The following is a 25,635-nucleotide window of genomic DNA, read 5'->3' on the forward strand; positions in this document are numbered from 1 at the left end:
TAATAATCCCTCCAGCCATTTGCAAGCAAACTTTCCTGGCTGCCACCTGACCTGAACCTCTCCACTGGTGACGGACTTTCTTGTGGATGAAAAAAGCAGCAAGGCTCGTCAGCAGTGCTGGGAGACCAGGAAAAGCCTGTCCCAGGAACTGGCTGGCTCCAACAAAACTGAAGCCAGTGGAAAGAATCCAAATTACTTTCGAGGACGCTGGCTCAGGACTTTTGAGACTTCARGCCAAGAGGACAGGGCTAGAAGTCACAGGAGAAGAGCAGGTGTGAAGGTCAGGGAAAGATTTATGTGACAGCAGCACTGCAGAGCCCTCCTGGAGCAGGGTCTGCCTCTCGCTGATGGGTGAGGTTGTACTGAGCAGTGCCCGTGCTCTGAGAGCTGGGATGGCCCTGGACTGATTGACCTGACCAACCTGCCCTCCGTCCCCGTGCTGTGAGCAGCCTGGTCTGCACTCCTGTCTCTGGCTCCAAGTCCTGTTGCTCCAGAGCAGGCTGCCCTGACAGATCCCAGACCTTGCCGTGTCCGGTGGACACTTGGTGGCCAAAAGGAGTGGTCACTGCTCCTGGCCCACTGGTCCCTGCACCTCATCAGGGATGGCATGCCCTGTGTTGGGATCTCCCTCTACTCCCATCTTGTCCTCCCTCATGGAGCAGTCCCACTCTCACTGCTCCTGAGCAGGATGCACATCTGTGCATATTCAATACCCTGCACAGCCCACACCTGAGGACCCCGTGAGCAGCTGATGATGGCTCCTGCAGTCATCCCAAAGTGCTTTCCATACTCTGCTTCACCAACCTGCCCAGCCTTGGCAAGTGGGCAGCTTTCCCATCAGCAAGGCAGCAGGCACAGGCCTCTTCACTGAACCTCAAAATCAGACAGGTGACTTTCAAGTGCACCTTAAAGTCATCTGGTCTTCTCTGGACAAAGAAGGATTCAGTTCCCAGGCCAATGCAATAATCCATCTAATTTTAAGTTCTGAAGCAAGTCATTAAGTGAAAGAGTAGGTTTACATATAGATATAATTAGGTTAAGAATAGAATGTTATTTCATCAAAAATTAYATGGTATATATAAATTYTAAAAAAYCCAAACCAAATAGCAGCTTCATATACACACTTCCATATCATGGTTYCTTCTAACTGATCTCAGACAAAAGGACATGGGCATTCTTATTATTCAATCTCAAGATTCAGGTTTGGGAAACCTGGGTATATCACTTAAGGCCTAAGGTATCTAGCAGTTAGGAAAAGTTGTGATTGCCCATTTCTCAGCCATAAAGTCAGTCCCAGCACATTATTTTTACAAAATATACATACAATTCAGACTGATATTAGTTAGGTATGAGGTGCAGGTAGATTATAATCTGAAAGTGTATCTAAATAGCAAAGCATTATGAAGATTACTTGTGTTTTGATAAGGCTTAAAAAATTTGAGGAAGGGCTAGYGGCATTTGAAAGATGGGTGGGAAACTCTCTGTAGTTGTTCTTCCCATTGGGAAGATTTATGACCTCTCAAAGGAGCTGCAGAAGGACTTCCCAGCTCTTTGCTCGAGGCAACAAAAACCTGGTGCTGAAAACTGGTAGTTGCTAAGAATATCARAAATGAAACATTCCACATGGCATCCTGTGTGTTTCCACATGGAGCCTTTTTGACCTCCAAAAGCTGTTCCTTCTCATCGCTTTTACCCCACGCAGATATAAATGCTCCTCGCCAGTTTGTTTCTTGAGCTGATTTGCTGAGATGCAGCTTCAAAGGAGCCTGTTGTCCCTGGGCTGAGCTGTCCAGGGCACTCAGGTCTGTGCCTTGCTGCACAGCCACCACAGCACTCGTGACAGCTCCAGATATTGTTCCAATAACATTTCGAGTGTTCCTTTTAACAATAATTTAACTTGGTGCTTTAACAAGAACGGCAGATGTAGGCTGCGACAGAACAATTCCCTGCATGAAATAACTTTGAACTCCAAGCAAACATGCTTTAATAGACTTCCCTCATATATCATTTAACAAGTTTTCAAATGTACAGATGCTATCCAGTTACCATCGCTTTGCTGGCAGCTGCTTCACAGACCTTTTCTGCAGTAAAAACAAGCCATCAAAAAATGACAGCACAAGAAAAATATGGCCAAAGTGATAGCATTTGGTAAAAGTACCATCTGTTTATTTRAAAGCAACAAGCATTTAATATCCTGCAGTCACTCTTGTTTTTCAAGYTTTTTATGGTTCTGAAATATTTGCAGAACAAAGGTCCCAGAAGTCCCAGGCGAGGGGAGAGATCCACTGCTGCAAAAACAAACCCAGGATGAAGCAGCTCGTCAATGAGATCAGAAAAGAAATGTCTCTCACTGCACTGTGTCACTGCATTCAGTGTACAGAGCTGCCTTTTTGCCCATCCAAACCCCCTCCTTTGRACCCATCCCTCCTTAGGGAGAAGAGGGAGAACTAGCCTCCAATCCATGCACAAAGTTTGGAAAATAGTGACTTGTCTCACTTCATGCTTGTGCAAAGATTTCATTGCAAAGGGGGCAGAGGGACCCAATAGTTATGACCATGTGGAAGTGCTTCTTTGTCAACCCAAAGGTTTTAGGGAAGCTAAACCCGGCTTATTATGGAATTTCTTTTTGTATGCTGTAAATTACTAAAGAGAGGTCCCAGATTTCAAAATCTGGCCTGGATTTCAACCTCCCAAAGAGCTGAGCTGATTGATTCTGTGGTTATAGTTCAACTGCTGTCACGGAGCCAGTTGCAAAACTGACATGTGGTTCCAGCCTCAGATTTTGATTATTTTTGGACCGAGAGCCGCATGCGTCTGGAGCTGGGATTTTATATTATGTCTCTATTAAGTAACATTTTGCAAATGCTCAGCCCAGAAGGAGAGAGTACATTCCAAGGGGCACAAGCTGTTTTAAAGCAAATTTTTTTTTCAAATCCCAGGTTCCCATCTGCTGCATCATCAGGTCCTGAGCGATGCAGGAGTTGGCCGGCAGCCCAGAGCTCAAGCATCACCCTTGAAAGAGCTGTCCCACACCCCATGTGGGTCCTCCTCTCCCTCTGCCACCCTGCAAAGCCCGAGCCATCAACAGCAAATTCCACACAGGTATCCCAAGGATGCAGACAGGCCTCTCTGTGCACTGCCACCACGGAAGCTAATGCTTCCAACCTTGGTGCAAACGCTTAACCAACCCTGCCATTCTTCATCATGCCAACCTTGCTTCAAAAGCTGAGCCTGAAAAAGGGACTTCCCCAGTTTGAAACCCTCTGAGTGAAGCCAACCCTATAGCAGCAAACTCTGGGTGCTGGATGGAAAGTGATGGATGGAAAGAGGGAAAGTGGGAAATCTGGCTTTCCAGGCTCAATGCCTTCTCAGCTGAACTGTGTGTGATGATGGGTGGATGAGGGGAATAACAGACMTGTGGGTTTTAATTAAGCAATAAAAAACCCTGTTCCTGTTCCTGATCAAAGTAATGGGAAAGCCTCCACATGGYGTTCATTTATGTCTAGGTTAATCTTTCTTGAGGGTCTGAAAAACACATTGCATCTGCAGTAGTTTTTACTATTCCTGGCCGAGTGAGCTTTGTCACTACACATCTGAAGCTCTTGMAAATACATTCAAGAAGCATGAACTAATCCTCATACTGGTCCAGTGACTGAGTGTGGATGACTATCCCATAAAATGTCTTATACTCCAAGGACAGGGTGGGGTCCTGTATTGTGCATTTTCTCTGTATTCAACAAAATGAGGATTTGGAGCCTACCTACGCCCCTGTAGGTGCCTGCATCATTTATAAGGCAAAACCTATGAATGAGCAAATGGTATTTCCTCAGAGAAGTGTCACAGACAAGAAAAAGCTGTCTCTTACCCCATGGTAGCTAAAGAGAAGAAATCTCTCTGCTGCCATACAGAGCTGTGCTAATCACTGTCCTTGCTCTCTCTTACCACTAATGAAGTCAGCACATCTGATCAAACTTGATCTGAATTAATTATGATTCATATCTTACCTAAAGTGGCTGTTGGAGTCAAGCAGCCTTTTAAAAACGGAGTTCCTTGAAATACTCATACTTAAAAGCATTACTCAATAAAGATCACTCTTCTAAAATTATTACCCCTATTAATTACAATATTCCTTTCCTTTCCCCTCGTGCCTGCTACAAAGTAGTAACACAGCTATGAGAAAGTGAAGGGATTTTTAATTCTGGATTTCAAACCATCAACACAGCTGCAGATTCATTTCCAGTTGCAGATGCTTTCTGGCTAATGAAGTCAGAGCCAGAAGAAAAGCAGTTTGGCTTTGATGTTTCAAATGGTTTATGGGTTTGACTGCCTGGAAGGGGAAATAAAATAACCTTTTATTTGTACTTTTGGCAAATTAATTTTTGAAATGGCTGAAAAGCTGACAATGAGCCTTGCACTATCATGCTCACAGAGCTGCTTTTGAGATTGAATCTAAACATAAAAACTCCTTGGATGAGAGCCTGAAGCGCTCCCCAGGGMATAATTGTGCAATAGCAGAGAGATGAACTAGATGGTGAAATAAATCTCTTTTGCCATTACTGTCTCTGATATTAGAGTGCTGCTAAAGAAGAGACTTACAATAGCAGGAGAGATCTAGAATACTCTTGCAAGACTTGTATTGAAAAAACACCACCAAATAATCCAGCAACTGTGAAAGTCAAAGGCACTGTCAGGCCTGCTGGCACATGGTGTAGTTCACACAGTATAGAAATTCTAAGAACTTTTGAAATTCCCCAAACCACCAGAAAAAGGACAAAACAAAGTGAGTGCCTTCAAAGAGAGAAAAAGTTTGGGAGCTGCCATCAGAGCACATGCTGAGGTAGGAACCAGGAACAACCAAGGTAGTGGAAAAAAAATCTCCTGCTTAGAGGACAAAACCATTGAATGTGTTTGGGAAGACAGCTCTGGTCTGCTTGCTCCAGTTGCTGTCATATTTTCAGTGACCAGAGCAGGTGGGTGGAAAATTATCCATTGCCTGAAGAGAACTGAGTGTCTCCCTCATGGTAAATTTAGGGAAGCAGACAGGGGGGTAAKGAAAGTGTCCCAACCTGGAGAAGAGGTCCTGTGACTCCAGAGAAACACCTTTCTTCCAGAGATGGCACAAGGGCCAGCAGAGATGTGAGAGCCTTTTTTCATTAACATTCAGCTAGAGTTTTTAAAATGTGTTTGTCCTGTGACACAGTAAGTTAAGTGACAAAAGGAAAAGAGTGACTGTGCAGGGGCCCATCACAGGTCTGCTTGGTGACTAGGGCTTGCACTTGCCTTTGAGGACTTCCCAACCCTCCCTCATGTCAATGGCTTTCACTGGATCCCAGAAAATTAAAACAGTTCTCAGAAATGGGCAGAAGTCTAACAATGTGTTGTGGAGATCACATCTGACTCGAATCCCTTTGAATTTTTAGAGGAAACAAAGTGTGTTCCAGGCTGACCTTTCAAGTCTATCTATAGTACCTCGATGTCGCTAGACCAGCGTCTGAGCACCTTCCAAATTTAACAGTTTTAGCTGTCAGCTACCTTTCCAAAACAGGAAGGGTCCATGCTCCTGTAACTGAGTAAGAGCCCTCAGCTCCTTTTAAAGACAAAAGACAGAAACAACATTATTCAGTGATTCATCTGACCTATTTTAAACATCAACTTTACGGAAACAAATCTGGACCTACAAAACAACTTCTCTCTATTGACTGTGAAGAAGTGTTTATCACATCAKGGACATCTGCATTTACTCAGCCCAAATTGCATCCAGAGAAACAAAAGCCCAGACTAATTCTCTTTATTTTATTGGAGCTTGACATTGAAATGTCTTCCAAATCTGTTCATGGTTATACAGACAGGGAAAGCAAATCCAGGTCTGAATTCCAGGCCTTACCTTCCTTCTGGGTCTGGTATAAAATGMGAAATGGTTTGTTTTTAGCTTATATTTCAGTTGCAACTAAATTCTCCAAATAGGCCAATATGGTTTGAGTTCCTACATTCAACAGAACATAAATAACCCCCAAAGACTGAATCTCAGTGTTTCATCTGTGTTAGAATTCTTGCTCAGACCTAAATTGTCTATCATTTAAAACTTAATCCTAACTCTGTCTCAAATTTGCACCATACCTAATCTGTCTAAAATCACATCTGTCCTGGTTATTTTGCTTCAGATATTTACATTTTAATCTTGACTGAAAGCTCTACAGCTGTTTGAGTTGTTGTCATTTACTGTAAATTAGATGAAGTTGTATAATGGGGTGAAAGTGGTCTATAGGATTTATTTGTAGTGATATCATTCAATTATTAATTTTGTTCAGCAAATTTCTATTTAAACTTAACTAAAACATCATACTTCCCAGGGAAAAAAAATCATTTCACCTTTCTCTTTCCTTCATGTACGTGTTTTTTCCTGCATGCCAATTTTCTCCCCACTTGTAGTAGAGAAATTCATCTTCACTGGGGAATAGAAGAGGGTTTTCCATCCACCTCTACCTGGAACTGAACCACAATTCCCATTATGAACAAACAGATGTGCAGTCCATCTTCCACATCCTTTTTTGCTGCCTTAAGACTCCCTCTTCTCTGCTCTTCTGATTCCACATGCAGCTCTTCTTGGCATTGCCTTCAAAACACTTTGAACAGCTCTAGAACTCTTGAACTCTCATCTTAAATCTTCTGCTCCCTAATTCCTTTCAGCCCTCCACCACAAGTCTCAAAGCTCACTGACTCTGCCTGTTATTGAGATTTCCTGCTACTTTCTTTCRGAATATCCTATTAAAGGTCCTAAAATCTTGGCAAACTCAAGCTATAAAATGATGATGYTCCTGATATTCAGCCTTCGTTGGCATATTCTTGGAAACATCACTCATTTCTGTAGTGAAACAAGGAGATGGAAGATATTGTTACACAGGTTTAAAAGAGATCTAAAAAATGGCAACATTTTGAGCATAGAAATGTGTTTGCAGCAGTTGTGTCTCTCTTAGCAGTTTTTTARAAGTTTGCCCAAATCTGAGCAACCTCTAAGTGTTTGGGAAAAAATACCCCAAAAACTGTGTATTCTCTACAAAGGCATCTCCTGTGCCACTAAGAGCTGTCTTYGAAGAGTTTCTTTACTGCACACCTTGAAAGATGCTCAAACCTTTCATTTTTATCCTGTGCTCAAACCATCAACACCCATGAGAGTGTGATGCTAACCAGGGCCTGTTGTTAACCTGACTGCMAAGGCAGCCAATCCACCCCACTCTACAACTGCTCCAGCTGAAGACAGCAGGGATAAAACATTGACTTTTCCAGATATAAAGAGCTGTGGCTGGTGCTGGAACCAAACTGGGATCTGCGCTGCTGTGGGTGAGCCAGGCTCCCAGGAGCACTGAGAAAGAAGCATTTTAATTCAATATGGAATTGTTTAAGCTAGAAGTAGGAAAAGGGATAAGATTACAGAGCAGCTGGAAAATTTGGATTAGGAAGAAGAAGTGACATAAAAGTTGACAAGGATTTAAATTTCCATGTGAGACTGACTTGGGGGATCTGCTTTGGGACAGGTAGAGAAGGAAGCAGATTTTTAGTCAATACAGAGGTGACATAGAGAATRAAGAAGGGAATGTGTGGCCAGGATATCCTCCTCTTATATCTTTGTGAAGTAATGAGGAGCCAGCTCTGACCACGGGTGATGGAAACAAGCCCAGGTGAGGGGGGTGAGCTTAAAAAATGAGGAGGAAAAGCTAATAAACAGGTAACTGTCTATGATAGGAGATGAGACCTGGGCTGAGGAGACCAGTGAGTGAACCCAAGACAAAGGCTTTGCATTCACTGTCTTCTCCAAGAATCTTCCAGCATTAATATTGGTTAATGCTTCACATAGGAATGGGAGGAGTATTTCCCACAGAAACAGTGTAGGGGTGGAGAAGGGTTCTGGTGCAGCACATTCACAGCAAACCTGCGAACCATGAACCATGATTTTAATGTCTAATGCTAGCTTTTCTTCTGAATGGATRGACTTTTACTGATTTATAGCAGAGCTCCTCCCCATGGCTGTCTCCAGGCAGAGGCCAGCTCTTACCTTACCTGCCTCCTGGTCCAGCACTTTTATAGACACCTCTTGACTTTGACCTTACTGTGAAAAGCTCTTTGTGTTTGAACGCTCACCAGTCAAGAGAAAGGGCTGAACCTCACCCATCACCTTGTGGACAGACATGCTCCAGAAGCTGGATCCCATAAGACATAAATTCCATGCAGTTTAAGACAACAGGGTCATTTTCAAATTGCTGGTGCTCAGATCACACAGTAGCTGGTAGATAATTCCATTTTTGACATAAAGACACTCTTGGGCTCGAGACTGTGTTTGACAGAAAGCAAATGATTTTGTTCATGAGAATGCTGCTTGCTCATCTTGAGAACGGATGGCATCCAAACATGCTCTTATCTTCCCTTCCCAGGCTGGGCTTGTTCATGCCCCATTGGTATTTGAAGAGYTGTTCAACACTCCAGAGGAAACAGAGCCAGCTTTGTTTCCAACCTCCTATCACTCTCCTTCTTTATCTTTTAGCTAAATGTTTTAATGGATCTGTTTTGCTGAAGCGTTTGAGGTTGGAGGCTATGAAGAACTTCAAAGGTATTTAACAGCAGCTTTSTCACTGATTTTGTAGAAAGACCACATAGCTTGATTAAAAGTAAACTCTGTTCACAATATTGCRTGGAACTCTGCTGATCTATTTTTACTGCATCACAAATAAAGCCAAGGAGAGGGGGAAATCCCACTGACTAACAGGATGTGCRGGAAGGACGGAGCATGTCTCCTTTCTGTATTATCCAGGTATTCATTAACACTCTGATAACCAGTTTAGACAACACAAAGTGGAATRTCTCCAACACCAGATGGTAGTGATGAGGAAGAATGAGGAGTGCAGCAGACAWGATAAAACTTGGCAGAAAATATGCAGAGGAATTTCTGTTCATTAGGGCAGAGATYGGAATCTGAAAGTCCTAAGTTTTACCATTCCTTTGTTGTCAGGAAGTGTCTGAGAAGGACAAAGATAACCCCTGTTCCTGGCCAMATAGCTGGCCCATCCCCAAAATGCTCAGCCATCCAGGGATGCAGTTTCTGCTCAAGTGGTGGAGTGTCTATTTGTATATAACCATGCTCCACATGCACTGCTGACAGTGTGGGTATCAGATGGATCTCTGCAGAACAGTCTAAGTTTGCAATCTCTGAACTCTTCTCAAGTTCAGAAATGTGAGGATTCTCTTAGTCCATGCAGCTTTAAGCCAAGGTTCACATAAATTGATAAATCTTCTTAATTAAACTCTTCCKTGTGCTTTCTCCAGTGTGTCCCAGAGCATTATAACAAAGCTTCATCCTTTGCCACAAAGAATAATCTTTTAATATTTTTTCAAGAAACAAAAGGCAAGCTTGGGCTGCAGTAGTGTGAAAGGTTTATTCTTCAGAAATTAGCAGTTACCTTCAATATTCATCTGRATTCATGACAGTAAGGCATTGTAATGAAGAAGGCATTTTCCCAGACTAATGAAAAGTCCCTCTTTGAGTGAAGCAGAAGAATTTTATTGACAAGGATCCCATACAGGCTTTCAAACGTTCACTGTGTAGACAGAAATTTTTGGAATGCATCTCCTGATGAGATATTAGACCTGTTATTAATTCTGCCTGTCATTTTTACTGAAAGCCAAACAAACTGCATATAGTGCATGAAGGGCAAAAGTAAACCTTCAGCAGCAAGTCCTGCAAAAACCCCCAAGATCAAAGCAAGCCAAGCTTTCTCTTCGACATGCCTTGTAATATTCCATGTCCTGCCTTGGTAAGAATATTTAGCAGGCACATGTCATGCACTAAGCAGCAGAAATACATGCAGAACTCAGAATYTGCAGACTTGGATTTCCATGTTTATTAAAAACAATGGTCTCCTGTGAAATGTGAGATCTGAAGCCACCATATGTATTCACATATGCATAGTTCATTAAATCCTGCAGCCTGTTCCCATTTCACCTTCAAATTCACAGAAGCAARTGTGTGTTGCTGGGTATATGGTTTCCTGTGGTTTGTCCCTGAGCAACAGGATTCCTGGAAAAAACAATGCACTTGAAAGCAAGTGACGAAGGTGCCAGTGCTTGGTATCAATGTAACAAGAAGTCTCCCCGCATCTAAGTCCTAAGCTGCAATTCTTACTTTGTCACAAGAAAAAGCATTATGATGGAAATTTGGAAGCAGTTGAAAAGAGACACAAGCAGAACAAATCCCAAAACAAATATCTGCCTTGGAAGTACCTTAGTCAAACCCTAGAGTTATCAAACAGGATTTTYTCACATGGGTACGTGACTCTGGCTGTTGCACTGTCATGGTGTGGAAAACACAAATCCCAGCTCAGTGCCAAGAAGTCAGGACTACCCAGGCTGCTCCCACTGCCCCGTTGGGTAAACAAGGATCCTGGCAGCCTCTGGCTCATGCCAGATCATCCCTGTGTGCTGGAGAACCCTCTGAGGCTGTGGCAGAGGATGGCAGGGATGCAGGGAAAGTGACCCTCTCATCAGCAATAGCTGTGAAACAGTGAGAGATTGTGTAACACAGTGCCGAAGATAATCCTAACTTTGATTCCTGATTCAGCTCTTCCACTCAAATAAACAAAATATTCCATGCCCCAAACTGAGGATTTCTACTAAAGCCTTCCATAAACTGACCTCACAGGCTGTTTTTATAAGCTTTCCAGATTGCAGGAGTCAAAACTGAGAGGAAAAAGAAGACAACACTATTTTTTTTTTATGGAAGCAAAGGAAAAGATTTCTTCCATTTCCAGATGTCTCACAGACCTTTTAACTATAGGGGAAGATATCATGACAGCAGATTTTACGATTCTTGGCTTCATAATCACATGAAAAGTGTGTTTTATCTGACATCAAAAGAATGAGCTGTTTTATCATCGTGATGATGCTAAAGATCTTGCGTCTGTTCAGATTAGTAACAATGCAAATAAGGCATCAATGGAATAAAAAAAATCCCTTTTGTGCCCTTAGGCTTTATGTGTGGTTTTTTAAACAACCAGCTCTATGAAGAAAGAGAACCAATACAGTGTCTATGTTCTGGATTAGAGTTTAAGAAAAATGAATGTTTACTACTTTTTCCCAGGCTTGAAACCTAGATAATTTTGAAATCTTGTCCCATATGACCTCCAGTTATTTTGATAGCATTACACTAAATCTACGCTCCAAAACTGTAATCTAAGTTGCTGTGATTTCTTTCTTGTGAACATTCAAAATTAAAGTGAGCATGATGAAATAGGTCATCTATAWTGCACATAATTTATTGCAGATTCTCAGCATTGTTCAAACAATAACTCAATTTATAATAATTAGTTTTGGTGGACCTCATCTAACTGGATTTCAGCAAAACAATTAAAATTGTGCCATTTAGGGAATTATTAACATAGTATTCTGGTTGAAGCAGAGACAAAAGGTGCTGAAAGACGAAGCGTCAGGGTAGAGAGAGGTTACAAGCACAGCTTCTCAAGCATCACTCTTAGCCAATTTGAACTAAATATATTCACCAGCAACACTTGCATGAGAAGAAGGAGCACATTAATAAAGTTTGCTGATGACACAAAGCTGGGAAGAGCAGCAGAATGTCTCACAGGAAGAACTCAGGGAGCCGATTACCGAGAAATACCCTAAAGACATTTCATTAGACAAAGCTTAAGATCATGTACTTAAAAGGGGATTGTGTTTCCTGAATGAGGTCTGGTGGAAACAAGGAGACAGAAAGTCTGTTTTTATGGTGAAGCCTGGGAAATGGGAATTTCTAAAGCGGATGTCTGCACAGTACCCACAAGCTCCAGTCCAGTCTATGCAATTAAGGTTCTTAGTGTTGGCAAAGACAGCAGTGGCCACAGCTACTTAGAAAAAAATAAAAGTATTTCTGTTTCTGTTTGTAGGCAGTTATCTAATCAGTATGGTCAACTTAACACATCTCAGGTTCTTGTCTCAATTTTTATTATTCTTCCTGTCAAATAATCACTTCTCACCAGAGTCAAGTGGCAGGTTATTGCCACTTCATATGTTCATCCATAAAGGTGTGAGAGTGACAGTCCTTCTCCTGCTCAGCTGCTGCCAGAGGCAGCTCTGGGCATGAGGAGGGGTCCTGCTGAGCAAAGCTGCCCTCCTTCCATCTGCACAGCTCGCTCAGCCCGGCCCTTTACTGCAGGGAAAAGACATTGCAGAGCTTTTCACACATCTGACGTGTTCCCAGCATGAAGGGTTGCTTTTCTGACACCCACATTCTCTGGAAAAGTCTTTCCTTCCCTTTCATTGCTCACAATGATCCCTCAGAAGGGCAGGCTGGAGAGAAGTGCTCCCACACGACCGGTGACATTTAAGCCATGTGGCAGATCCCTTTGAGCATGAATCTTGCTYCCACCCAACACAATAGCAGGCTTGGTGGGTGCGGGATGAAGCCCAGGGTGACATTTTCCTCCACCCCACGCTTCTCTGCTCAGTGAAGCTTTTGTGAGATGGCAGAGGCCAGAAAACCCCTGTGGCTCCACCTGTTTGTGGGAGCTCCAGTCCCACGGTCGGCTGACCCCTCGCTGCAGTGGTGCTCTTCTCATCTCCTCCTTGCCCCACCAACAAAGAAACCAGGCCCTGTGTGCTCCATTCAGAGCAAACAAAACTGCAATTAAGTCAGGAAAAACACAACTTTTGGAATTTGTTGAATGCTGTTAATAAGACATTATATGATCTTCCAGGCAGGGATGACATCCTCATTGCCAGAGACCAGAACGCAGCAGAAGAAAGATGGGAAACTAATTAGAAAAATAGGTTTGGTTTTTATATTTTTCCTATTTTCTATTCATTTCTATTCATACAAAAAACCTTATTGAAACATCCTGATTTCAAGAGTTTTTATTAGAAAGARTTCTTTGACCCAAGTGCAAATTTTTGGCCAAGACCAAAGCAAGTGTGACCTGCCTGTCCCAGAAAAGTCAAGAGAAGCCAAGCTGTTGGGTAGGGTCCCTCTCTGCAGCAGGAAAGCAGAAACATGCCAGGTGATGAGACTTTCTTAACTGCACCTGATCCCCTTGTTTTTAAGGATCTCCATTCTTTTCCATTGCRGGAAATTTATTTTCCAAGGATGGGCAGGAACAGAAAAAGGATAGAAAATCTGGGAAAACAACTAAAAGAAACCAATTTTTAGCAACCTAGATTCAAACTCAGTTAAACTACCCCGTGTAAACCTACCCCATTTTGCATGATGACAAAAATAGAATCATAGAATGGTGTGAGTTGGAAGGGACTTTAGAGACCATCTGGTTCCCACCTTCCTCCATGGGCAGGGACACCTTCCACTAGACCARGTTGCTCAGAGACCCATCCAACCTGGACTTGAACACTTCCAGGGAYTGGGCATCCACAACTCCTCTGGGCAACCTGTGCCAGTGCCTCACCACCCTCACAGCAAAGATTCTTTTCCTAGTATCTAATCTAAACCYATTCTCTTTCAGTTTGAAGCCATTGCCTCTTGTCCTGTCACKACAAGCTCTTGYRGTCTCTCWCCACGTTTCTTGTAGGCTTCYTTCAGATATCGGAAGGCCAYAATAAGGTCACCCCAAAGCCCTCTCWTTTCCAGGCTGAACAATCCCAATTCACTTTACCTTTCCTCAACATCAGCAAAGAAGCAGGACTTTATGCCAGACAAGCCTATACCAAACTTTTGCAAATATGAACATTTTTCTGCTCTTCTGACCTGTCCATAGCAGTAAATACATCTGGCTTCAAAGGTAAAGGGTTGCAAAAATATCGCAGAATCAGCTGAATTGGAAGGGAAGCATCAGGATCACTGAGTCCAACTCCTGGCCCTATACAGGACCCCCAAGAGTCATACCCTGTCCCTGAAAGCATTTCTTGAACTCTGCCAGGCTGGTGCTGTCACCACTTCCCTGGGGAGCCTGTCCCAATGCCCAACCACCCTCTGGGTGCAGAACCTTTTTCCTAATACACAACCCAAACCTCCCCTGACACAACTTCAGGCCAGTCCCTCAGGTCCTGTCACTTGTCACCAGACAGAGGAGAACAGTGCCTGCCCTTCCTCTTCAGCCTTATGAGGAAGTTACAGACTGCACTGAGGTCTCCCCTCAGTCTCCWCCAYKCTGAACAGAYCMAGTGCCCTCAGCTGCTCCTCACAGCTTCCCCTCAARGCCCTTCACCATCTTTGTTGACCATCTTTGGGCACTTGTCAGTAGTTTAATGTCTTTCTTCTAYTKTGGCACCCAAAKCTGCCCCCAGCACYGGAGGTGAGGCTGCCCCAGGTCAGAGCAGAGYRKGACAATCCCCTCCCTTGCCCGGCTGTGATGCTGTGCCTGATGCTCCCCAGGACAGGSTTGGSCCTCCTGGCTGCCAGGGCACTGCTGACTCGTGTGCAACTTCATGTCAAGCAGGATCTAAATACCGATTAAATTAACTTCTTCATATATGCAACCTCCAAATCTATGATAATGTGGCAAAAAATCTGTTATAAGAAGTTGTTTAGGATAAACTGCAAAAAAAAATATTGTACCTTATGACTGCTGTCATTCCAATGCAAACTAACAATCTTCATACTTTTATCAGTATTTCTTATATATGCTTTTTGTATTCGAGTTGGTCAAGCTCTTTGATATAAAATACTCTCTCCTCACCAAATCAGTGTAAATTATTTCCAAAACCGAAATGAGTGCAAACAAGCAACTGTCATTAACAAATGTCTCAGATATTAGATATTACATACATATTACATGAGCTATTTAAATGGAGTATTTTATATCATAATAATTTGCTTGGTGAATAGAAGTGCTTAACTTCTTGTAGATCTCTGCTTATGCATAAACCTTTCAAACAGAATTTATTGTAAAAAGAAATAAACATTGTCCATAAAAAGTTTGCAGATGAATGTTCACCATCCCCCCTTGAGCCACAAATGCTTAATTACTGTYAGAGATCTTTAGATTAAAAAGGAGAGTATAATCCTTCTTCATGGCTCAACCTATGCCCATTTTGTTAAAAATCAATCCAAACCCAAAGCATCACTGATAATTTTATCCTGGGAATAATCAGTGTTGATAACAGTGTCTGAGGCATGTTAAGGTGTTTCTCTTCCCTTGTATAATCATTTACCTATAAAATCYTACACTACCTTTGCCAGCAGGCACAAAGCACGTGCAACCTAATAGTCACCATGTAAGACAGGAAAAACCATCTTCTGGGAGGAGGAGATCAGGTTCCTGACGCTTATGGCACTGTCACTCTTATGATTCTATTAAATAAGTCACAGSCTAAACTTCCCATCTGTGCTGCACACTGGCTTCAAAGCTGGCACTTGAAGAGGCTCAATTCTCTTCAGCCCCTAAGTTTTTCTTCACCTGGTAGAACTGTGAATAGAAATTAATGGTATTATTTATAAAAACCTTACACACATGCACATCCACAAAACTGATCCTCCAGGAATCCTCCTGTGATACCAATCAYATTGCCCTTTCACTCCCTGCTGCTCTTCTCCGTCCACACTTCCTTTTTCTTCCAGAAAAAGCAAAGAAGTTTTCACCCACCCARCATACTTTCTGCACTCATTGAAAGCTTCTCTTCTCCAGGCCTGTGCATATTGTGTTGGCACGCTACCAAAACCTGCTAACAAATGGCAGATTAAGTGGAAACACGGAAAAGAATTTCAAGCATGTATTATACTTGCTTGGGGTTCAGCGTGCAACTTTAAGACRAGGGCTGCCCTCTAAATAGGCAGGCCTGGGAATTCAGACGCAAAACAATTACAGATGCGAGGAAAATACTTTTCCTCTGAGATGGGAACTTGATGATATTCTGCAGTCCTCAGTAGGCTGAGTTCAGTGTGTGCTGGGGAAGAGCTCGGCAGGGTCTGTGTTTTCTCGAGACCTCACTTTCCATCTCCAGCATTGTTCTCAGAGGAATTTATAGCAAATGAAGAAGAATTTTTCACATCAGCCTCTTACAGATGCAGGAGCAGATTTTAATCCTTTTCAATCACAGTCAAAACAGTCCCTCTCTACCCATCTACTATCTTGCCTTCATMTACAGGACTAATGAGGCAATTCCCTCATTTCTGCAGGTCACTGGCAGTCATCAGCTGGCCAATGAAATTTCAAGTGCCACGCCTGGATATAATTTAGTTACTTGTGWTTTCATGATGAGCCTTATTTTGGCTGCATGGCTGCCTTTCTCAGAGTTTAAAGTCCTGACTTTAAAGSAGCCCTCTTTGCAGCATCAAAGCAAATATCCTCAGGATGCAATTTCCAAACCTGCATAGCATGCCCCACCCTGCTGCAAACGAATACACAGGCAAAATTACCCCCAACTCTGCTGGGTGCAGGTGTAACAGCGCTGAACTTCAGCACCACGTTATCTGAGATTTCCTTTTCTTTCCAAAACAATCTGGAATGTTTGCACAGGGTGTACAGTGGGAAGACTCTCCCACTCCTGATTACACTGAACTTGCTGCATACATTCTTAGGAAAAAAAAAAAACCACCAAAAAAACCCACCTTGCTCACATTACTCTAGAGGAAATGGCCTTAAGCTGTGCCAGCAGATATTTAGACTGAATATTAYGAAAAGATTCTCCACCAAAAGGGTTGGCAAGCACTGGAACAGGCTGCCCAGGGAAGCAGTGGAGTCACCATCCCTTGAGGTTTTCAAAAGACAGATAAATATAGAACTTAGGGACATGGCCTAGTGGTGGACCTGGCAGTGTTAGGTTTACAACTGGCTTTGATGATTGTAAAGATCTTTTCAGCCTAAATGGTTCTGTGATTCTATGAAAAGTTCTTAGCCTAGACTCTGACAAAGCAGTTGAGAACACAGGATCAGTGGATGGGAAATATGTCCAATAAATCAGGACTGATGTTCTCAAGCCCACAWGACACAGTGTACACACTGAGAGGTCAGGAAAGCTGTACGGGCAGCAGTTTCAAAATGAAAAACTTTCGGCATCCAGTGTTTTTCTAAAAAACTGTGTGTCTCACTGTTGGCCTCAAAGGAACTTTTTCCATACTGCATCAACTAAAAGAAAAAGAAGATGGACCAACCTCAATTATGACCTTATACTGACTGGTTCACATTCCTCCCTAGTTTATTTACCCTAAAGTTCATAAAAACAATGTGGTTTTTCAGTCTAATAAGTTATTTTCAGCTCTAACTAATCAGAGCTCATGACTGGCTTTGGACCTGCACGAATCATACAAAAGCTAAGACTGACTATCAGCATCCAAATGCACAAAGTAATTAAGCCTACTGAAACCCCCTCCCCAAAAAATAAACCAAACAAAAAACTTCCAACAGGTGGGAGCAGAAGAAAATGAAAGGAAAATAAACAGCAACACGAATTTTAATAAATCTGTATCTGAATGTCTTTACAATAAGTAGCTGAAATGAGACTGAAAGTGCAACCCATTATAGCACAAATACAAGAATGTCTGCATTGAAATTCCATAACTTTTCTTTATTCACTGTGATACATTCAAACAAAAGTGCTCCAGATAACAGCCATAGAGTAAAGGAAATTAAAATAAAAAGTCAGAAAAAGACCATCAGATACATATGGTGATTATTCATATTTCAAAGCATTAGTAACTGCTTGTATCTGAGTGCACCAAAAACCCACATGAGAGTCCACATTTTTGTACACTGCTTCTATAAAAATAATAATCGTAGGCAGCTCCAGCAAAAATGTTTGTCAGAACTAGAGCCAAAGCCACCACAAAGATAAAGCACCATCAGGCATATGTTTACAAATGCCGTAGTAATTAGCAGAATGTAAAAAAGGCTTAGCTGAATTAACATTTTCCTTGTATTCATATAGCACAGGGAAGCTCTGCTTAGATTCATTCCTTCCCAGTTTTGATATTTCTCACCAGGGACTTGCATTTGCCCCACAACACGAAGCACCACAGGCAACTTGGGAAGCTTCAGGAGACAGTGAGAGACGGATGGAGGAGAAACTAGTGTCTATCCTCCTACTTAAAAAAATAATCTTGGCACGGCAGCATTTCCTTAACCACGTTASTGTGATACAGTGGCACAACCCATCWGAGAAAGGCTGTTTGTGCATACCACATTGACTTCCCAATGCTGTTTGCTGAGCTACAGTAGTTGGCTGTGCTGTTTTTACCTAAAAAAGACAGTTCTTTTTTCGAACTCTAGTTCTTCTATAGTAAAAATATAAGTCACTGTTATCTGTGAGACAGTAGAGGATCACTTCACAGCAAACTCAGGCTGCATCCTAGAATGTGGTTCTATTYGAGCTGCAGAATTACTGAACTGTGCATTTGCCAAGAATTATTTGCAACTCAACAGTTAGATGGGGAGGAGGAYTCCTACTCCAAAATCACAAGAAATATTAGTCAAGATGCCCAAATTACACTGTCAAAGAGATATGGCTGAGAAACCCTTTTAAGTCTAGGGTCCCTCTACATTGTGTGTTATTAGAACAGCAAGGATCTTCAAATAATAGGGGGAAAACTTGCTAGAACCTTGTCCTGCTCTCTCCTTTACCTGCTCTGCAGGCACCAATTCAGATAGATAGCTAGACCACAGCAAGGCTTCCCCTCTGAAAATCTGCATTGCTGACATGAGATTTTCCTTAAAACATCTAAGTAGGTCATAAACAGAAAAGCCCCTTTCCCCACATTCTTTCTAGTATATTAATAGGGCTCCTTCATAGGTACCAGGTCCTATAAAGATTGAATCCCATGTGCAATCTGTTTCCCAAAGTAGGATGCAATGGCATTGATCATATGGCCAACATCATCTTCACAGTCAAATCCTCACAACATCGTCTGTTTGCTCAAAAAGTATTTTTCTTAACTATGTTACGAATGAAGTCTCAAATCCCTCAGGCTGAAAGGAAGTAACAAGTGTTATGTGGTTATTTACCCTTCACGCTATTTGTGTGGCATTCATCTCCCACGGCGCATGCCTTGCCCTTTTCACACTCCCTTTTCTCATGCAGGAACACAAAGCTGTAATGTTTGGGTTGCAAACACTATTAAATGCCCCTCTTCAGCCCCCAACAGCATAGAAATATTTTCTTTTAAAAGTTCAGATCAAAGCRTTTCTACTAATCCTAGGATTTATTAAAACAAACATTGTAGGCATGAGATAGTCAACAGCGTCCCTTTTACAAGATTCTTTGGAGACGGTTCTGTTTTCATACTGTTTACTGATCCGCCCCTAATTAATCTTCAGTTGCTCAGCTGCAAATTCAGCAAGTCCACCTGCTCCTTCCCCACCCAGCAGACGCTCCTTTCTCCCCGGTTTCAGGCTGTAATGATAGCACCRCACAGTCCCGGTCCTAAGAACAAGGTGGCTGGCTTGAAAAGCCACAAATCACCTCCTGATGGTACAACAACACAAGCATTTGCAGCACAAGTCTAGCCTTCCCTCAGATGAGTAACTAAAACCAGTCATTAAGTGCTTTCAAGGAGTTTCACTGTCCTTAACCTTCCCTGCAGTCAAGGTAGTTGCCTTTGATCCAGTAACAGATCTGTGCGTATTTGAGGGGCGTAATGCGAACAGCTACATTGAAATCCTGGGGGGTGCCATTCATGTCCACCCACTGATGGCCTGAAAATATACCAATAATTTTACGCTCCCATTTSTGATTCTGCCTCTTCCACATCCTCACATACACCCCAGATCCGCTGGCACCTGGCTGGGCATCGCACTGCTGGTACAACAGGTCGTACGTTTCATCTTTGACATCACAGAAACGGTAAACCAGGTTTCCCGGGCGATCGTTGTCGTAGCCAGAGAAGTGAATCCTCCCTCCAGGCAAGTGTCTCGCCGGTGGGCTCACACCTATCTTCATAAACTTTCTTTTATGGGGCTTCTTCAGCTCCAGCAGGGCATAGTCATAATCCATGCCAATGTCATTGGCATTGCCTTTGATCCATCCTTTGGGGACATGCGTCCGTTTCACTCGGATCCACTGGAATTTCATTTTCTCAGGCATTGCYGAATTGGTGATATTGGACCCTTTGCTGCCATCTTTGTGTTTGGGCTTTAGGAACCCCACCCGCAGTTTCTGAGCTCCTTTGACGTAACTCTTTCCGTCATGGATACAATGAGCTGCGGTAAGAACGTGCTTTTCAGCCACCAACGTCCCCGTGCAACCTGTGGAGAGCTTCACCGACGTGGAGAACGGATAATTCAACAAGAAGTCTTTCCCAAAAATGCTAAACCTGCTGTCATAGCCATAGATCTGCCTCTTAGTTCGAGATCTGCCTCGAGAGCCATCACCACCGTTGCTCAGGATATATATGCCCACTTCAGTTTCCGTGAGGCTACCGTTGGCGTACAAGGTTTCGTAGGACAGGTAGTCCTTCACTTCTTCGTAAGTTGGCAGCGGGGAGCTTTTGTGGCATGCTGGGCCACACGGAGATACCACTTCCAGTCTGGCTTCAGCATCAAACTGTGGCTTGTCCAAGTTCAGGGTAGACTGCGGCAGGATAACGGGAACTCTGTAAGACGGCCAAGTCGGCTTCCAGTGAGGACTGGAAGGCATCACATCTTTAGCAGCACACAAAAGGAGGATTAAAGTGGACAAGGCTGCCATTCTGAATGCCAGTCTGTGGGAAGCAAAAGCAAGTACAGTTACTCACCCAAACACRTTGCAAGATTATCCCACCTTGCTAAGTAATGGCTTGCTGACYGAGTACAAATGCAATAAGGGTCAAACGATTTGAATGGAGTTAACTTACATTAAATAGCTCAGATTTGGCAGTGTCAAAATGCCTTAGCCTGTGTCTTGAAACAAGTGTCCCAGGTTAACACTGAAATACAGRGCACCTAAGGTGTGCTGAGCCAGCAACTCCCAGCTGGCATCAATGGGAAAATACACTGCTTGTCTTCACACGGTTAAAAGAAAATTCAGATTCTGCTTAAATCCCTCCATTCAGAAAGCAGAGCTCCTGCAAAGAGTAAATTTCTTCAGCTAGATTAGAACATTTTCTGAAAGCTCCCCCCTACTCTTTGACTCAGCTGAAAGATGTCCTTAAATCTTTTCACACCATTTGCTGCCTCAGCCAGAGACATCAGGCTGATGGCAGGGACAAAGGGGGGACAAAGGGGGTGACCTGACAGGAGCTGGGCTGCAGAACATGACCACAGGGGAGACTTGCTTCCCCTCGCAGCTCACACCAGACAGGTTCTGCTCCACGTGGCACTGGCTCTCCCCGAGGCTTACATGAGAAAGGATGATATGATTACACATAGGCAGCTAATGAAGGAAGATTACAATTCTTGAGGGAATTTTCAGTTAACACGCTGGCTTATTGCTTTATAAACTCAATTAATTAGAAATGCAAACCAACCCCCTCTGAGCACAGGGAGGCAAATGCGACTGTAAATGTGTTTATGAACCGCAGGCAGAGTGCCTGAGACTGCAGAGAACAGCGTGCATTAGTACTGAGTCAAAAAAATGTGTAACTTCAGTTTATCTGAAAATTAGCCATACAGCTGAATCACTGCAGGAGGCACTGTAGCCTGGGTGTGAGAAGGCAGGCAGGATCTCCCTGACACAAAGATTATTCAAACAAAAGTTCACAATCATGTTGAGCTTACACATATTTAAAACCCTGCTGAGGTTACACTGATCACAACTGCAGGATCATTCCTGAAATGCCTCAAACAAGTAAACCAAAGCAAATCACACAGGAAATKACCACAGCTATCTAAGAATAAAAAAGAAAAATCCTTCTCTTTAATGTTTTTTTTGTAGGAATACTCCATCCCTGAGCTGCAGCAGAAAAAGACTTTGAAAGTGACAGGCTGCTTAAGTTGAGTTATGTTCAGCTCAAATATTTGGCCTAGATTCATAGATTTTTGGTACCATCCTCTTCGGGAATGGAGGCTATAATTTAATTACAAAACATGTAAAACATCAATTGATATTGATACTCATGCAAAGTATCAAAAGACTTCAAGYCCAAAAAACAGACGTAGATGAACAGAACTGATGCTACTGTTACACACAAGGGCAGGTACTGACTCTTCCAGAAGTGACCACACATTCTGCTGGCAATTTTTTCATTAACAAACAGAACATCTTTAAAGGAACGTACTTTTTTTTCTAGGTTAGGCTTTATGAAATATGATGCTTTATACCTAACAGATGACTCATACAAGCAAATGGTACCATGCATTGGTAAATACAAGCCATTTTAAACGTTAATCAGAATTGCATCATTTTACATGTCCCAAAATCAGAAAATACTTGGTATTAAAGGAAAACCACCAGCTTCTCTGACTCCTTCCAAAGAAAACTTTAATATTGGATGTGGCTCCATTTTACAAGCTGTGAAATGACAGTGTTTAACATCAGTGTAAGGATAGCATGGGGAACACCTGCTGTGTTATCCAATGTATTGCTGTAGAACAGTGATGAGGAAGACAGAAAAAAGAAGGTATCAGGGACAAATGATAATGCTCCATCCCCACAAAGACAATATACACTGGCATAAATCAGYTCTTAACTGACCCACTTGTGCCAGTGAGAGCTGTATGCAGCAATGTTCACTGGTTGTACAGTCAGAAGATGCAAGCAGACTAAATCACAGTTAGGCTGTGCATCGGGCAGCTGATCCCATCATTAAGGGCACATATTTCTGTGCAGTTTGCCCTCATTGCCCGCAGCTTTCTTGACAGATGGAACCTCTCTAAATTGCACCACTCATGCCACTTCTTGGAGCTAAAACCCATTCACGCTAACTGAGCCTCTGCTGGCCTTTGGCTGGTTCATTTAGCTGGCAGRGGAAAATTACAAGCGTCTTGTCAGCTCTTATTTGCACAAGCAGCCAGATTCCCTTGTGCCGGTCAGCACAGAGACCCGATGAAGGGACTGTGTGCCCAGCAGCTCCTCTGCTTCCTCCGAGATTATCATCTGGGCTGRGAAGAGAGATTATTACCTCGCCCTGCAACCTGCTCTCCCTTATCTCCCTACCATCACGGCCACAGCACCGCCAGCACGGGAAAAGGCAGCTTCAGACAGCAGAGGGCAGCCGCCCTATGAAGAGAACAAGACAGGAGATGGGACTGGAGCTAGTCCCAGTAAAAATGCTTCAGGGGATGGCATTTGTGCTGCATAAAGTGGTACTTACTCCACTTTACATCTCTGAGCAAGCCTTTCCACCYCCTTCCCTGCTGTCTCTGTGCTGTGATCATATTACAGCTCTAGGGGATAAAAAAAAAGCCTTTTCATCAGTTACAGAACTTTTACCTTATTTAAAGTGTTATTGAAACCCGAAAATAATAAAGCACAGTTGTGAGTTTATACCTGATGGTAGAAGCTAAACAGTGCTCACAAACCTAGGCATTTACTGAGGTCTTCACAGTTATACCCCATCTGGAGACATAAGTGGTACTAAATAACATCTGGGCAGAAATAAATAGAATAAAAATGTCTTACTTGCAACAGGATGCAAATTARTGCATAGTACCTCTTTCCATGTAGATCCTCCCTCTTGAAAATGACAGCATTAAAAAAGCAGTCTACATCTCAACCGAGACTTTCCAGTAAGGCTCTTCTTTCCTTTTACTTTCTCTTTTCCTTTTCATTTGAAGCAAAACCAAAAAACTGCAAAACCCCCAGGGTTAAAACCCTCTGTCCTCAGCTACCTACTCGTGGGCGACCCTGAGAGGTGTTCTCCAATCGAACAACCCGGTGAGGAGAGAGCACTTCCCTGCACGGCTATCACAGAGGTACCGAATGAATTACGAAGTGCTGTTCCACCGTAGCTCTGCTTTTCTGTTTCTATTTAAATTGTGTCATAAACTCAATCCACCCTTTGACTCAGCACAAAGCCCTGCTCTGACATCCAGCCTAGGAACCCCCTAGAWGCGGTTTGTACATAATCACACTCACTAATGGCATTAAAATTGTTTAGAGAATGGAAACAGTGACAGCTACCCCGGGGCTCCCCAGGCCACTAGACTACTATACAGACACATTTTCCTGCTTGCTATGGGCACTGAAGCCCCAAGATAGATGCTGTTGAAAGAAAACTGCTTTGTTCTGGATGGACATGAATAATTTTCTAATAAGCAAGTAATTTTTCTGCAAGAGTTCACTACTTCAGGGGTGGTTCTTGTAATAGATGGCTAAATAGCAATAAATCTTGGATCATCTAGCACAAAAGCACATGAACTGAACAGTCTCCATTACATGTTGAAATTAAGAAAGTTTTTCCACAGTGCTGGAAGCCAGAAAAAAAAAAAAAAAAAAAAAAAAAAAAAAAAAAAAAAAAAAAAAAAAAAAAAAAAAAAAAAAAAAAAAAAAAAAAGAGAGAGAGAGAGAAAATCAAGGCAGTGAGAGAGAAAAACCTGCCTCAAACCAAATTATAAAAGAGAACTAAATCACTGTCAGCACCGTGCCAAAATACCTCTGCTACTTTCCGTGGTCACAGAACTTGTTAAAACACAGCAAAAATAATGAAGTTGCACTTTAATAACTACAGAAGCCTTACTCCCATTAARATCTACCACTCTGTCAGCCTGCCTGAGATGCTGAGGGTGGTGTGAGGGTTACACTGCCTTSCTTATCTGCTCTACCGGGGGCTCTTGGAAAACCTGAAACCAACTTTGAAACTGGCAGGCCAAGGGTGTGTCTATTAACATACACACCGGGCGCAGCGGCTRTTTTGGCACGTGTGTCAGTGACATGCACACAGAGAGAAAACGGAGCATAGTATGTGTTTCCATTTAGTCCARTTCCTAGGACTGCCTCCTTTYACCCTCCTTTTTCCCTTCTCTTTCCCCGCAKGTCGAGCAACTTCGGTATCACAGTACAGGAGCAAACTGCATTACAAGCAGACAGTGATGGTTGGTTTGATTAACGGGGGAAGCTGTAGGAAGGATCTGCATCCCCAGGGCTTCCAAAGCACCTGAGTGACGAGTCAGCTGCACAAGCTGGATCCCGGTGGGACCTTACCAACCCCTCGGACTTCGCTCGGAGCAGGAGGTGAAAAACAACCGCCCCAGGCTCCAGCAGGCACTTCAGTGAAGAGCCCGTCTCACGTATTTCTTAAAAAACACCTCAAAAATACTGATGTTCTTAGACACGGTGACGAATCGAAGTACAGGACGGCAGCGGAGCGCTACCTTCAGACGCCTCCCAAGCTTGAACAGCAGCAAAGCCGAATTTTATCGCAGCTGCTCTGTCCTTTCAGAGTTGGTCRCCGGCAGCGGCGCCGGCCGCCAAAGCGGCGGACCCGCAGCGGGGACCGGCGGGGAACAGCCGCGTTCGCCCTTTTGTCGCCGGCGCCGCCGGGGAGGCGGCGCCCGGTGCGCTCCGGTGGATGCGAGCGGGGTTAAACATTAAACCCTGCGCGAAGGGAGCGCTAGCCCCGGGCCGGGACAGCGGCTCCCGCCGCCCGCGCCCCGCACGGCCGGGCACCCTGGGCAGGTGAGGCACCGGCCGGGGCAGCGCGGGGCGAGCCCGGCCCTCGCCATCCTCCCGCCGCCCCTTTGTCCCCCGGGGCGACCCGCGGCGCCCTCCCGGCCGGCGGGACCCGCTACCTACCGGCTCCCCGCGGCGGCGGCGGCGGCTCCGGGAGCGGCTCAGGCAGGTGGCGGGGCCGGGGCCGGT

At 43.6% G+C, this 25,635-nt stretch overlaps 1 protein-coding gene across 2 annotated transcripts; it reads right to left on the reverse strand.

The window, feature by feature from the left end:
- Nucleotides 1-17,358: 17,358 nt before the first annotated feature.
- On the reverse strand, nucleotides 17,359-25,634 carry PRSS23 (serine protease 23). Of its 2 annotated transcripts, none has more exons than XM_057373657.1 (2): nucleotides 25,570-25,634; nucleotides 17,359-20,620 (listed from the first exon to the last, which is right to left on the reverse strand). In XM_057373657.1, exon 2 carries the CDS (start codon nucleotides 20,605-20,607, stop codon nucleotides 19,489-19,491), a length of 1,119 nt encoding a protein of 372 aa, XP_057229640.1. In that variant the 5' UTR covers nucleotides 20,608-20,620; nucleotides 25,570-25,634; the 3' UTR covers nucleotides 17,359-19,488. The 2 variants fall into 2 exon arrangements, with proteins under 2 accessions (XP_057229640.1, XP_057229641.1); XM_057373658.1 differs by lacking the exon at nucleotides 25,570-25,634 and adding an exon at nucleotides 23,458-23,952.
- Nucleotide 25,635: the final 1 nt, after the last annotated feature.

Source organism: Malurus melanocephalus, unplaced genomic scaffold, assembly GCF_030028575.1.
Source record: "Malurus melanocephalus ecotype Western Australia unplaced genomic scaffold, MMel_1.1 scaffold_204, whole genome shotgun sequence".
Taxonomy (NCBI): Eukaryota; Metazoa; Chordata; class Aves; order Passeriformes; family Maluridae; genus Malurus; species Malurus melanocephalus.